The 13,202-nt window shown below is 35.1% G+C and overlaps 3 protein-coding genes across 3 annotated transcripts; all 3 read left to right on the top strand.

Annotated features, from left to right (window-relative positions):
- LOC133881349 (uncharacterized) lies at positions 1-2,723 on the top strand. The gene is made up of 2 exons (XM_062320269.1): positions 1-95; positions 1,044-2,723. The coding sequence occupies exon 2, from the start codon at positions 1,056-1,058 to the stop codon at positions 2,721-2,723; it is 1,668 nt and encodes a 555-aa protein (XP_062176253.1). The 5' UTR covers positions 1-95; positions 1,044-1,055.
- Positions 2,724-5,476: 2,753 nt separating this feature from the next.
- Positions 5,477-6,355, top strand: LOC133881348 (uncharacterized). The gene has a single exon (XM_062320268.1). The coding sequence runs from the start codon at positions 5,477-5,479 to the stop codon at positions 6,353-6,355; it is 879 nt and encodes a 292-aa protein (XP_062176252.1).
- A 5,185-nt stretch (positions 6,356-11,540) lies between these two features.
- On the top strand, positions 11,541-13,202 carry LOC133881347 (uncharacterized). The gene has a single exon (XM_062320267.1). It carries the CDS (start codon positions 11,541-11,543, stop codon positions 13,200-13,202), a length of 1,662 nt encoding a protein of 553 aa, XP_062176251.1.

The following is a 13,202-nucleotide window of genomic DNA, read 5'->3' as shown; positions in this document are numbered from 1 at the left end:
TTTCGGAGGCCAAAGAAGAAAAAAGTCTGTGATCATTTAATTTTCATTCATCTACCAGTGGCACAACAAGCTTAAGTTCGATCCCTATATAACAGGTGCTACATTCTCTTCTTTGTCTCATTTCTTTCCTTGGTTACGCCATTCTTTATTGCCATTATATATGTTTGTAGTAATATTTAACATGCACCTCAAAGATTTTGTTAAAGCTCAAAAGTTGGTCATTTTATAGTAGCTGTTGTTGCTCAATTTAATTATAATTAATCTCTAGATGAAGAATTTATTGTATTTTTTCCTAATTTTTGACCATATCATACACCTAGTTGCCAAATTTTAGGGAAAACTTCATTTATCATACATGATCTTTCATTACTTTTACAATCATACCCTTAAACTTTAAAAAGTATCAATTTAGTGTATTCATGTGTCAATTTTTATTTTTATTTTTAAATTTCAACCATACGTTAGGATTTTCGGAAAATCTTAACAGAGGGGTGTCAAAATTTTTAAAATATGCTTTTTTTTTAGGAAAAGAAATTGCAAATATTTAGGCGTTGGTCAAGATTGAATAGAATTTGCAAAAATACCTACACGTAAATCTTTAAAAAAAAAAAAAAAAAAACAGGGGTATTTTGAGAATTTTTACAAGATTTAACGGAAAATTCTAACGAATTGTTGAAATTGAAAAAAAATTGGAATATAAATACACTAAATTGACACATTTTAAAGTTTAAGGATATGATTGCAAACGTGATAAAAGATTAGGAGTGAAAAGTAAAATTTTTCCCAAATTTTATTAGCCTATATGTCTCAATTTTTCGGTCTCGACAAAGTTATAGGTTTGACGAGGAGAATTTTATTAGCCAGTACCTCATTTGTCTTTCCTATTAAAGACCAAATAAGTTTCACGTACGGACCAGTTCTTAGCATACTTAATAATGTTTACAAATTAACCATGCTATATATATATATATATATATATATATATGGTCTTTGTCAGAAATTTGAATACTAGCTACCTATGATTTTGTCGTTGTGTTTTTAAGAGAGTGAGAGCGATGGAGGTAGGAGATTGCAGTCTATGGCATCACTTAATCTTTTGTGAAAAGCTAGAAAGTGATGGAAACAACAAAGGTGTTTGCTGGCTGTGCGAAGAATCAGTATTGGGATGCCCCTCCTACAAATGCTTGGAATGCAACTTCCACCAACATGAATCATGCACGGAGTCGACACACACGAGAGAGATGAAGGTCGTACATGGTTTGTGGGAGAGACATCACTTGATATTTATAGAAGAGCTGGACAAAAAAATTGTTTGCCTGGGATGCGAGGAACCAGTATTTGGTCCCAACTACAAATGCTCCATACCCGAATGCACATTCCTCCTTCACAAATCGTGTTCCGATGTATCCCACGTGATACAGCACCCCATGCACCCAGATCACGCCCTTTTTCTCCGAGTGCCATCACGGAATAATAATTGCGATGTGTGCCGCCACTATTGTGAGAGATCCTTCTTCTACCGTTGCTCCCCTTGCGATTTTGACATCGACATCAAATGTGTTTCTCGTTGGCGAATTAGTGCTGAGGACTGCCATCAACACGCACTCTTTCCCACGCGGAAGCAGATCCAGTTCACTTGTGAAGCCTGTGCTGAGGAAAGCAAGGGTTTTGCATACAAATGCAGCGTTTGCCGAGTCTTTATTCATAGGAAGTGTGCTCCATTTCAACACACAATCAAAACTACAACACATGATCACTCCCTTACTCGCACCTATTCTCTTAGTCAAGTAAAGCAACAAGACAACGTATTCTGCAGACTCTGTCGTAAAAAGGTGAATACAGAGTATGCAGTTTATTATTGTTGTAAATGTGATTACATTGCTCACTTGAATTGTGCATATCGGGTCGAAGACTCCAGTTCGACGATTGAGTCGATGGCTAATAATTCTGTTGACTCTGCAACTGGTTTGATTCGTTTGGTAGAGGGGATCAATCTAGAAGAGGATGAAAGACCTGGCCCCCGGGAGATCAGACATTTCAATCATCCACAACATAACTTAATCCTCATTGATGAAAAGCTCATGGAGGACAAACGATGTGAGGCATGTATGCAATTTATAATCTTTGTCCCGTTTTATGGTTGTGTGCAATGCAACTACTTTCTTCATAATAGATGTGCTAAAGTACTACCCTCAACGATTAAGCGAGGGCTATTTCACGAACATCGACTCACCCTCATCTCAAAAGATCCAAACGTGAATGCATATCGACAATTGTTCGTCTGTGATGCTTGTGAATATATCCGCCAAGGCTTCAGCTACAAATGTGAAGAGTGTGGTTATTGGAACTATGACATTCAATGTTGTTTAATACCGGAAATCCTTAAACATGAGGGTCACCAACACTTCCTCTTTTTTGCTTTGAGGGATTCTTATGAATCTTGCAATGGTTGTGGTGAAAAACGTTTGGGCTTCGTGTGCACAAAGTGCGACAAGTTCGCCTTGTGTATTAGATGTGCAATTCTTCCGCTTGTAGCCAGACATCAACATGATACACATCTCTTGAAACTTTCTTATACACGTGAAGATGATTCCAGAGAATATTATTGTCTAATTTGTGAAAAAGAAAGAAATCATCCTGATCACTGGTTTTATTACTGTGTAAAATGTGACTTTTCTGCTCATCGTCAATGCGTTCTTGGGGAGAATCCGTACATTACTTAGGAAGAATTAACTTACATAGATAAAGATCCCCAGCATCCTCTCACTATTGTCCAAAAGACTGAGGACACTCCTTCATGTAATGTATGTGGCAGGTCTTTCAAGGACATAGCCTTAGAATGTACTTAATGCAAATTTAATGTCCATAGGTATTGTTTGAGAGAGATGTAAGTAAAGAAAGAGAGTGGATTACCTTCTTTAACGATTGTTTGCTTAATTAGTGGTCACATTTATGTGATTTATTTTGAGGTGCATTGCTTACTATTAAAACTCTTTGCTTAAATATTAATATATACATTTTTTATTATATTATTTGATTTTGTTTCAATGTGAATGCTCTAAGAGTTTTAGAAAAACTTTTACTCTGCCTCTCCACAACATATTCCTTGTGATTCATTCTCATTTTACAAACTCTCACCATCATTGATATCACATGGGCATTAATTGATGGCGTGAACATCATCATGCATAGTTAGAATCATCTTTTTATTACGTTGCTGAACCGGTCAATATATATTTTAAAAAATTGTGAAAAATTTATGAGTGAAATTGCTGAACCGAGTCACGTGGAGTACTCTCTAGTTAAAAATCTTTGTAAATCCTTTTCTCGGGTGATAAACTTTTTAAAATCTTTATTATTATTTTTTTTTTTTGAGATAAAAATAATTTTATTGATCATCAATCTTTCGCTTGCTTCGCAAATACAATATGCTGGATAATTTCATTGAACCATCGAACCGCCACCATAAATGGTATATATCATGTATTAATGTTGATTCACAAGTGAATGCATTCATCTACCTTTAATATTGTGTCTAAATGTCATCATGCATAAGAAAACGTGGACTCTGTATTTAAACATCTGTGCAACTACTTTTCTCATACAACAATGTAAACACATACATGGATTGTCAACTTTTTGTCAACTTTTTATGTTAATAGATAAAGTATTTTGAGTTGATTAATTGCTTAAATAAACTAATATACTTGCAATGGTAGTTACAAGATAAGAGATTTAATGAATTTATATATCTTTGAATAATATTCTCTTCTCTTTTTCTTTCTTGGAATTATGAACTTTTGTGATTGCTTTTAATTAACAATAATTTATAGCCTAGTAATCTTTTTTTTTTTTTTTTTTCCTAAAACTCATTGGGCAGGCTTAAAACAGGGTGAAAGAGGCCAATTTGCAGCCTTAGGAAGTCTCTGATTTAGTGTTGGCCTTAGAAAGGCCACGACGAAAGTAGGTTTTGAGGCTTTGGTTGGCAAACCTCATTTATGCATATGTCTCTTAAAAAAAAAAAATTTCAAAATATTTCACTTTTTATATCAAATTAATTACTTTTTAACATTTTTTTTTCTTATAAAAAATAAAAATAAATTTTATTTCTATTTTATATCACATCAATCATTTTTTATTAATATTTTTAAAAAAACAAATCCTACCAAAAAGTTTTTCCTTATAATGACAACATTACAACATCCGAATGAATGAAAGGAAAAATCTCTAGTATATCCCCCACATAACAAAGAACTTAATTTTCAAAAAAAAAAAAAAACCAAAGAACTTAAAGAACTAAAGCAATCAGAAGCAAGTACAAAGTTTCAAAATTTACAAGTAATATTTAAAATACATTATATCAGTTAATATAAAATGAATAAAATAAATAAATGTAAAGGAGAGTAGCATTAATCTATCGGTATCATCCTATTCCTATCACAAATTGGAATTTGGTGATAGACTGCATAATTTATCCCATTAAATTCTGAAGATAAAAGAGATGCGCCGAATAGTTGGATCAGGATTTTCTTAAATTATTTATTCAAATTTAAGAGATTTCAGATAAATTATTGTAAAAAATACTTAAAAGACTCGTCTAACCGAATAAATAATTAAACAATCTAATTTTTATTTGAAAAAAATGACAACACTCTCAACGAAAATACCAACACGAATCGGGCTGGCAAAACGGGTTACTCGACACGACCCGTTAAGACCTGCGACCCGTTTATCCTAGACCCAAACACAATCCGTTTATGTTAACGGGTTGGGGCTTCAGACACAACACGAACACGATAATTTCACTAATCACCCGACACGACCCGTGAAACCCGTTTAACATAATCGGGTTGACACGACTCGGCACGATATGTTTAGCTTAAAAGTATTTTTTTTTAAAAAAAAATTATTGTTATTATTATTATTATTATTATTATTATTATTATTATTTTGGGGGGGGATTTGTGGGTATTTAAATGAAATAACAATAATTTTAGCAATTCATTTCTAAACTCCTACTCCTAGTAGGCTAGTACCAAATCACTTAATATGTTTAATTGTTTAATCAAATAACAAAAAAAACACTATCATCATTACAAATTTACAAATACAAAAAATTGCATCATAATTATCAACTTTTGAGTCTTGATTTCTTGAATGACCTACATATGGTCATTTTCCCCTCCCCCCACCATTTTTTTAATATATATATAAAATAATAATAAAAAGTTAATCGTGTTTGGCGAATCACTTGCGGGTGACCCGCAACCCGACCCGCAAGGCCGAGATAAACTTGTCGACCTGTTTATGACCCAAGCTCGTTTAAGATAGATTCAAACCCGTTAATTTTGTATCATGTTATCGGATCATGTCAAAATTACCGATCCTACACACGATGAGCTTCACATGTGGAAGAATAGGCACTTTCCTCCTTCACAAATCGTGTTCCGAGCTATCCCACGTAATACAACACCCCATGCACCCAGATCACGCCCTTTTTCTCCGAGTGCCATCATTGACAAATAGTTGTGATGTGTGCCACCAAGATTGCAGGAGATCCTTCTTCTACCGTTGTTCCACCTGCGATTTTGACATCGATATCAAATGTGTTTCTCGTTGGCGAATTAGTGCTGACGACTGCCATCAACACGGACTCTTTCCCACGCGGAGGCAGATCCAGTTCACTTGCGAAGCCTGTGCGGAGGAAAGCAAGGGTATCGCATACCAATGCAGCGTTTGCCGAGTCTTGATTCATTGGAAATGTGCTCTATTTCCACACACCATCAAAACTACGACACACGATCACTCCCTCACTCGCACCTATTCTCTTCGTCAAGTAAAGCAACAAGACAACGTATTTTGCAAACTCTGTCATAAAAAGGTGAATACGGAGTATGCTGCTTATTATTGTCGTAAATGTGATTACATTGCTCACTTGAATTGTGCATATTGGTTCAAAGACTCTAGTTCGACGATTGAGTCAATGGCTAATAATTCTGTTGACTCTGCAATTGGTTTGATTCATTTGGTAGAGGGGATCAATCTAGAAGAGGATGAAAGAGCTGGCCCCCGGGAGATCAAACATTTCAATCATCCACAACATGACTTAATCCTTACCGATGAAAATCTCATGAAGGACAAACGTTGCGAGGCGTGTATGCAATTTATAATTTTTGTCCCGTTTTATGGTTGTGTGCAACGCAACTACTTTCTTCATAATAGGTGTGCTAAAGTACTACCCTCAACGATTAAGCGAGGGCTATTTCAAGAACATCGACTCACCCTCAATGCATCTAGATGGTTCATGTGTAGTGCTTGTAGATATATTTCGCCATGGCTTCACCTACAAATGTGAAGAGTGTCATTGGGTGACCTATGACGTTCAATGTTGTTTAATACCGGAAATTCTTAAACATGAAGGTCACCAACACTTTCTTTTTCTTGCTTTGAGGCCTTCTTACGTAACTTGCAATGGTTGTGGTAAAGACCATTTGGGCTTCGTGTGCACAAATTGCGACAAGTTCGCCTTGTGTATTAGATGTGCAAACTAAATAATAAGTATGATTTTAAACTAAATTGCAGAACATAAATTTTTTGGAAATTGTGTTTTTAAAAATTACGATTTGAAATCGTAGAAAATTAGTGTTTTCAAATCGTAGGTAAGATTGTGCTTTTTTGAAAACGCAGAATTTTAAAAGCTAAATTATAATTTTGCTAAACGCTTAACCGCATTTTTAAAAATCACTCTTTCAAATCACACATTTTAAAATCGTTATTTTAAATCATACTTATTGAAATTGCAAACTCCAACAGACCCTTTAAATGATGGATTTTGAGAAAAACTCTTATGAAGAAACCAAAAACCCAGTCCAAAAATGGCGTTTAATTAAGAGAGTAAAAGATGGAGATTAATTGGCTCGTTTAGTTTATGGTGACGTATGCGGATGACATGGCGGGCTGGGCTTACATAGAGCCAGGACTAGATGTAGAACTAATTTGGCAGTATTTAATGATCTAGAAACGAGTATGTGAATATGATATATGTGGCGTAACATGATTGGATTAACTTACTTTTTTTTTTACACGTGACAAACGGTCCATAACTAATTTTATTCCTTTTAAAAACGTAAGAACTAATTTGATACACACAAAAGGCACATGACCAATTTTGTATTTAATTAACCCTTATAGTTGTTATCATTTACAAATTACAATGAGTGAAATGAAGTAAAATAATTCTAATTAAAGTCGCTTAAACAGTAAAACGTCTCTAATTCAGAGTCTAAACGTTATATATTAAGTCGTTTTCTAACAAACTCCAAAAAATGACTTAAAACAATTTGAGTTGTTTTTATGCCCAAAAAATAATTAAAAAATGTGATTTTTTTTTTGGTAGTGAAAGCTCAAATGCTTTAATGTATATCTTCCAATGAAACTTCGTGAGTAATAAGTATTCATCGAGTTGGATTTCCTGTACGTGGAGGAACACAATAAATAAATTATAGTAAAATTTGTAACACCATAAGTATTTTCCAAATAATTACTAGTGATTCGTTGATTTAATTAACTTGAATATTTGAATAGACGTACCATTTTTGTTGCTAGGATCAAAGCAATAATCCACACCCATTCCGCCACAGGTTAACTCTTTGATCAGCTCGAAAATAGATTTATCATATTCATCAAGGTTTATAAAGCCAGTCATTCCAAAAGTTTTTCCCTTTATTCTTTTCCTCGATCTCATTTATGTCGATGCCAATTATCTTTGCTGCTGCTTGCATTCTAGCTCCCTCTATCACCTGCAATTTACAAGTATGTAATTTCCAACTCCCTAGATCCACCATTAGAAAAATTAATGTTCCGTCTGTTTTGATGTAAAATGATTTCTGTCGTAAAATGATTTCAGGGAAGACATTTTTCTAGAAAATATTTTGTCGCCAAAAGCATTTTTCGGTATTTGGCGCATACGGAAAATCACAAATATTTTTAATATTTTTATTCAATCATATTAACCTATAAAAATCAATTTTTATTCAAAATATATAAATATTAATGAAAAATAATATAAAAATTACTGAAGACGAGATTTCATCACTGACCGACAGGATTTCGGCCACTTTTACAGAATTTTGCCATTCGGGCTACTATAGCCAGAATCCAAGATAAAGACCGGAATCCGAACAGTTTCGTTGGAATCTGGGTTGGCCGGATTCCGGCAAAAAATTACCGGATTCTGGCATACTGCCCGGAATCTGCCAGAACTGCCGGAATCTGGCTGTTTTGGACAGATCCGGCCGGTCGGCCGTCCTAGTTGGGGTGTTCTGGCCAGATCTGGCCAGTCAACCGAAATTCGGCCGTTCTGGCCAGATGGCTGGAATACGGTTGACAGAATCTAGGCTAACCGAATTCCGGCGACGATGGCCGGATTTTGTCGCCGGATTCCGGCGTAGATGGCCAGATTCCATCTTCGGATTCCGGCGACATTACCCGAATGCTGTCAGATTTCGGTACCGGCAAGATTTTGGTGATGGTTGACTACTTGAAGTGAAGGTCGACTGTGACGTTTAATAAGAGTCGAATGCGTCTGGTGTCTTCAGAAAATGATTTACGCTTTTAAATTTACTAAGCATTTTTGGTCATACATAAATCATTTTCCAGTTGATTATTATTTTCGCCCTTATCAAACACCGAAAAATGTCGAAATTATTTTCCAAAAATTATTTTACGCCAAAACAAATGGAGCATAAAAGAAAAACTAAAGAAAATGAGATTTTGAACTACACAATCTTAATTTTATTCTATTTTTTCTGAGGTGAAACCATCCCGGCCACAAAGTATTTGTCTCTTTCGTCTTTGATTTATAAGTGACGTGGGTGCAACTCCTATAATTTTCAACTGAACCTATTAAAATTGAGACACATGTTCTTTGTGTACTATAATTATAGGACACATGTCTTGATTCCAACGAATTCATCGGTTACAAGTAGAACTAGACCCAAACTAAACCCATATTGGATTTGTGACTTGTGTTTGCTCCTTTTTATCATGTACGTACATACCCCTAATCCAACAGCAACCAAGACCAAGAACGTACAGCCACAGTTTATCCTCTTTCAACCTCAGCTTCCTTCCATGCACCCCAAATCCAATGGAAAATCCACATGAGATGAAGCCTGAGAATGTAATCAATATCAAACAGCCATGTACTCAATAGCAAGTAAAAGCCTAGCTTTGATGGACATTCTTGAAGTGTCATCACGCATCAGTCCATTGAAGGGCACGTACAGGATATCTGAGGCATAAGTTGGTCTTTCCTGACAAATAATTCTCATCACACTCTGGGCACTCACCAATGAAAGCTGGAATTACAAGATCTTCTCCATTTCGACCTCTTACTTCCTCACCCACACTAGTTAACATTTTTTTTAAAAAAAAATATTAATTAAATGATTAAATATATTATTTTTTATCAGCTTAAACTTTTGAGATAAGTGATTATTTAACATCATATATTGCTTAGAACTCTTGACACAGCCTGCGATTAAATTATAAGAGAATATTTGCTACTCTACTTTGTTTGTAACTCTTTTATTGCACTGAATCTAGTATATTTAGTAGACACATATTTCTATGAAAGTGTTAGAGATTTGTGTATAAATCTAAAATAGAATAAAAGCGGAATAGTAGCGGAAGCAAGAGAGAGAAAGGACATAGATAATTTACGTGGTTCAATTATGACCCCATGTCCACAAGGTAATTAAAGCCCAAAGGGTTACACACATACATTGTGCTCAATAACTTGATTGTTTACAATACATAAACCCCTATTTATAATTGAATAAATCAACCTATACAAGTAAACCTAAATCGATTTATACAAGGAAACACAAATCGACCTAGACTAGGAAATATAAATCAATAATATTATATTCAGAATATATTTAGAATTTTGACGAGGGTGTTGTTCAGAATATAAATCGACCTAGATTAGGCTCAAGTCAGCATTCGTCAATCTTCACCACCAGCTGTCACCTGCCACCCGCCAGCCTCTTGTCTCCTTCGACAGAATTTGTCAGTATCATTGGGCTCCATTTTCTAATTTCAAACTCAAACTTCTAAAAATTTTCACCTTGAAATTGAGGAGATGTTAGAATATATTCCATCGTACAGTTCTCAAGCATGAAGTTCGCAAGAACGGAAGGTGTGAAAAAAAGAAAGAAAGAAAGAAAGAGCATGTAAAAAAGAGTGGTGGGGAATAAGAAAAGAAAATGCGTGAAGATAGCTCGCAAGAAAGGAAGGTGTGGAAACACATAAAAGAATAAAGCAAGAAAATAAAATAAATTAAGGAGCATGTGAAAATAATAAAAGAGGGGGAAATAATAATAAAAAAAATGTGGGAAGAAAAAGAAAAGGATAAAGGAAGAGAATAAAGAAGCTGGCGTGTACAAAATAGAAAAGAAGAAGTGAAGAAAAGAATAAATGATCGATCAACTAGGTTCTTTATAACCCACCTCGATCTCTTATAGTTTCGAACGCTAAAGAAGAAAAAAGTCTGTGATCATTTAATTTTCATTCATCTACCAGTGGCACAACAAGCTTAAGTTCGATCTATAACAGGTGCTACATTCTCTTCTTTGTCTCATTTCTTTCCTTGGTTACACTATTCTCTATTGCCATCATATATGTTTGTTGTAATATTTAACATGCACCTCAAAGATTTTGTTAAAGCTCAAAAGTTGATCATGTTTATAGTAGCTGTTGTTGCTCAATTTGATTATAATCTCTACATGAAGAATTTCTTGCCTTTTTTTTTCTAATTTTTGATCATATCATACACCTAGTTGGCAAATTTTAGGAAAAACTTTATTTACCATCATTGATATTTCATTATTTTTATAATCATACCCTTAAACTTTAAAAAGTATCAATTTTGTGTATTCATCTGTTAATTTTTTTTTTTTTTTTTTTTCAATTTCAACCATCAGTTAGGATTTTCAGAGAGGTCAAAATTTTCAAAATACTATTTTTTTGGAAAAAAAATGCAAAGATTTAGGCATTGGTCAGAATTTAACAAAATTTTCAAAAATGCCTGTGCCTAAATCTTTGAAAGAAAAAAAAAACTTAAATATTTTGGAAATTTTTACAAGATTTAATGAAAAATCCTAATGAATTGTTGAAATTGAAAAAAATTAAAATATAGATACACTAAATTAACACTTTTTAAAGTTTAAAGATATAATTGCAAAAGTGATAAAAGATTAAGTGCGGGAAGTATATTGTTTTCCCCAAATTTTATTAGCCTATCTCAATTTTTCAGTCTCGACGATGTTAAAGGTTTGATAAGCAGAATTTTATTGGCCACCTTAATTATTTGACTTTCCTATTAAAGACCAAATAAGTTTCACGTACGGACCAGTTCTTAGCATACTTAATAATGTTTACAAATTAACCCCGCTAAATATATATGTATGGTCTTTGTCACAAATTTGAATACTAACTACCTAGGATTTTGTCGTTGTGTTTTTAAGAGAGTGAGAGCGATGGAGGTAGGAGATTGCAGTCTATGGCATCACTTAATCTTTTGTGAAAAGATGGAAAGTGATGGAAACAACAAAGGTGTTTGCTGGCTGTGCGAAGAATCAGTATTGGGACGCCCCGCCTACAAATGCTTGGAATGCAACTTTCTCCAACATAAATCATGTAGTGCAATGAAGATGCATGTCGAACATAATTTAAGGGAAAGACATCACTTGATGTTCAAAGAAGAGCTGAACAATACAGCAAACAAAGAAGTTGTTTGCCTGGGATGTGAGGAACCAGTATTTGGCCCCAACTACAAATGCTCCATACCCGAATGTTCCTTCCTCCTTCACAAATCGTGTTCCGAGCTATCCCACGTGATACAGCACCCCATGCACCCAGAACACGCCCTTTTTCTTCAAGTGCCATCAAGGAATAGTTGTGATGTGTGCCAACAAGATTGCACGAGATCCTTCTTCTACCGTTGTTTCACCTGCGATTTTGACATTGACATCAAATGTGTTTCTCGTTGGCGAATTAGTGCTGATGACTGCCATCAACACGCACTCTGTCCCACACGGAAGCAGATCCAGTTCACTTGCGAAGCCTGTGCTGAGGAAAGCAAGGGTATCGCATACCAATGCAGCATTTGCCGAGTCTTTATTCATAGGAAGTGTGCTCCATTTCAACACACAATCAAAACTACGATACATGATCACTCCCTCACTCGCAACTATTCTCTTAGTCAAGTCAAGAAACAGGAGGAGAATGCATTTTGTAAACTCTGCCGAAAAAAGGTAAATACAGAATACGCAGCTTACTACTGTCAAGAATGTGATTACATTGCTCACATGGAATGTGCAACTTATTTTAAAGTTGAAGGTAGGGACCTGAGTGAAACCATGAATGAGGTGGATGCAAATCAGTTGGTTCATTTGGTGGAAGGAATCGATCTAGCAGAGGATGAAAGAGTTGGGCCTCGGGAGATTAATCATTTCAATCATCCACAACATAAATTAATCCTCATTGATGAAAAGCTCATGGAGGACAAACGTTGTGAGGCATGTATGCAATTTATAATCATTGTCCCGTTTTATGGTTGTGTGAAATGCAACTACTTTCTTCATAACAGATGTGCTAAAGTACTACCCTCAACGATTAAGCGAGGGCTATTTCATGAACATCGACTCACCCTCATCTCAAAAGATTCGAACGTGAATGCATATCGACGATTGTTCTGCTGTGATGTTTGTGGATATTCTCGCCATGGCTTCCGCTACAAATGTGAAGAGTGTAGTTGTTGTAACGGTGACATTCAATGTTGTTTAATACCGGAAATCCTTAAACATGAGGGTCACCAACACTTGCTCTTTCTTGCTTTGAGGGATTCTTATGAATCTTGCAATGGTTGTGGTGACAAACGTTCGGGCTTCGTGTGCACAAAGTGCGACAAGTTCGCCTTGTGTATTAGATGTGCAACTCTTCCGCTTGTAGCCAGACATCAACATGATACACATCTCTTGAAACTTTCTTATACACGTGAAGATGATTCCGGAGAATATTATTGTCGAATTTGTGAAAAAGAAAGAAATCATCCTGATCACTGGTTTTATTACTGTGTAAAATGTGACTTTTCTGCTCATCGTCAATGCGTTCTTGGGGAGAATCCGTACATTACTTAG

Source organism: Alnus glutinosa, chromosome 11, assembly GCF_958979055.1.
Source record: "Alnus glutinosa chromosome 11, dhAlnGlut1.1, whole genome shotgun sequence".
Taxonomy (NCBI): Eukaryota; Viridiplantae; Streptophyta; class Magnoliopsida; order Fagales; family Betulaceae; genus Alnus; species Alnus glutinosa.
This window is presented reverse-complemented; position numbering and strand designations above follow the sequence as displayed.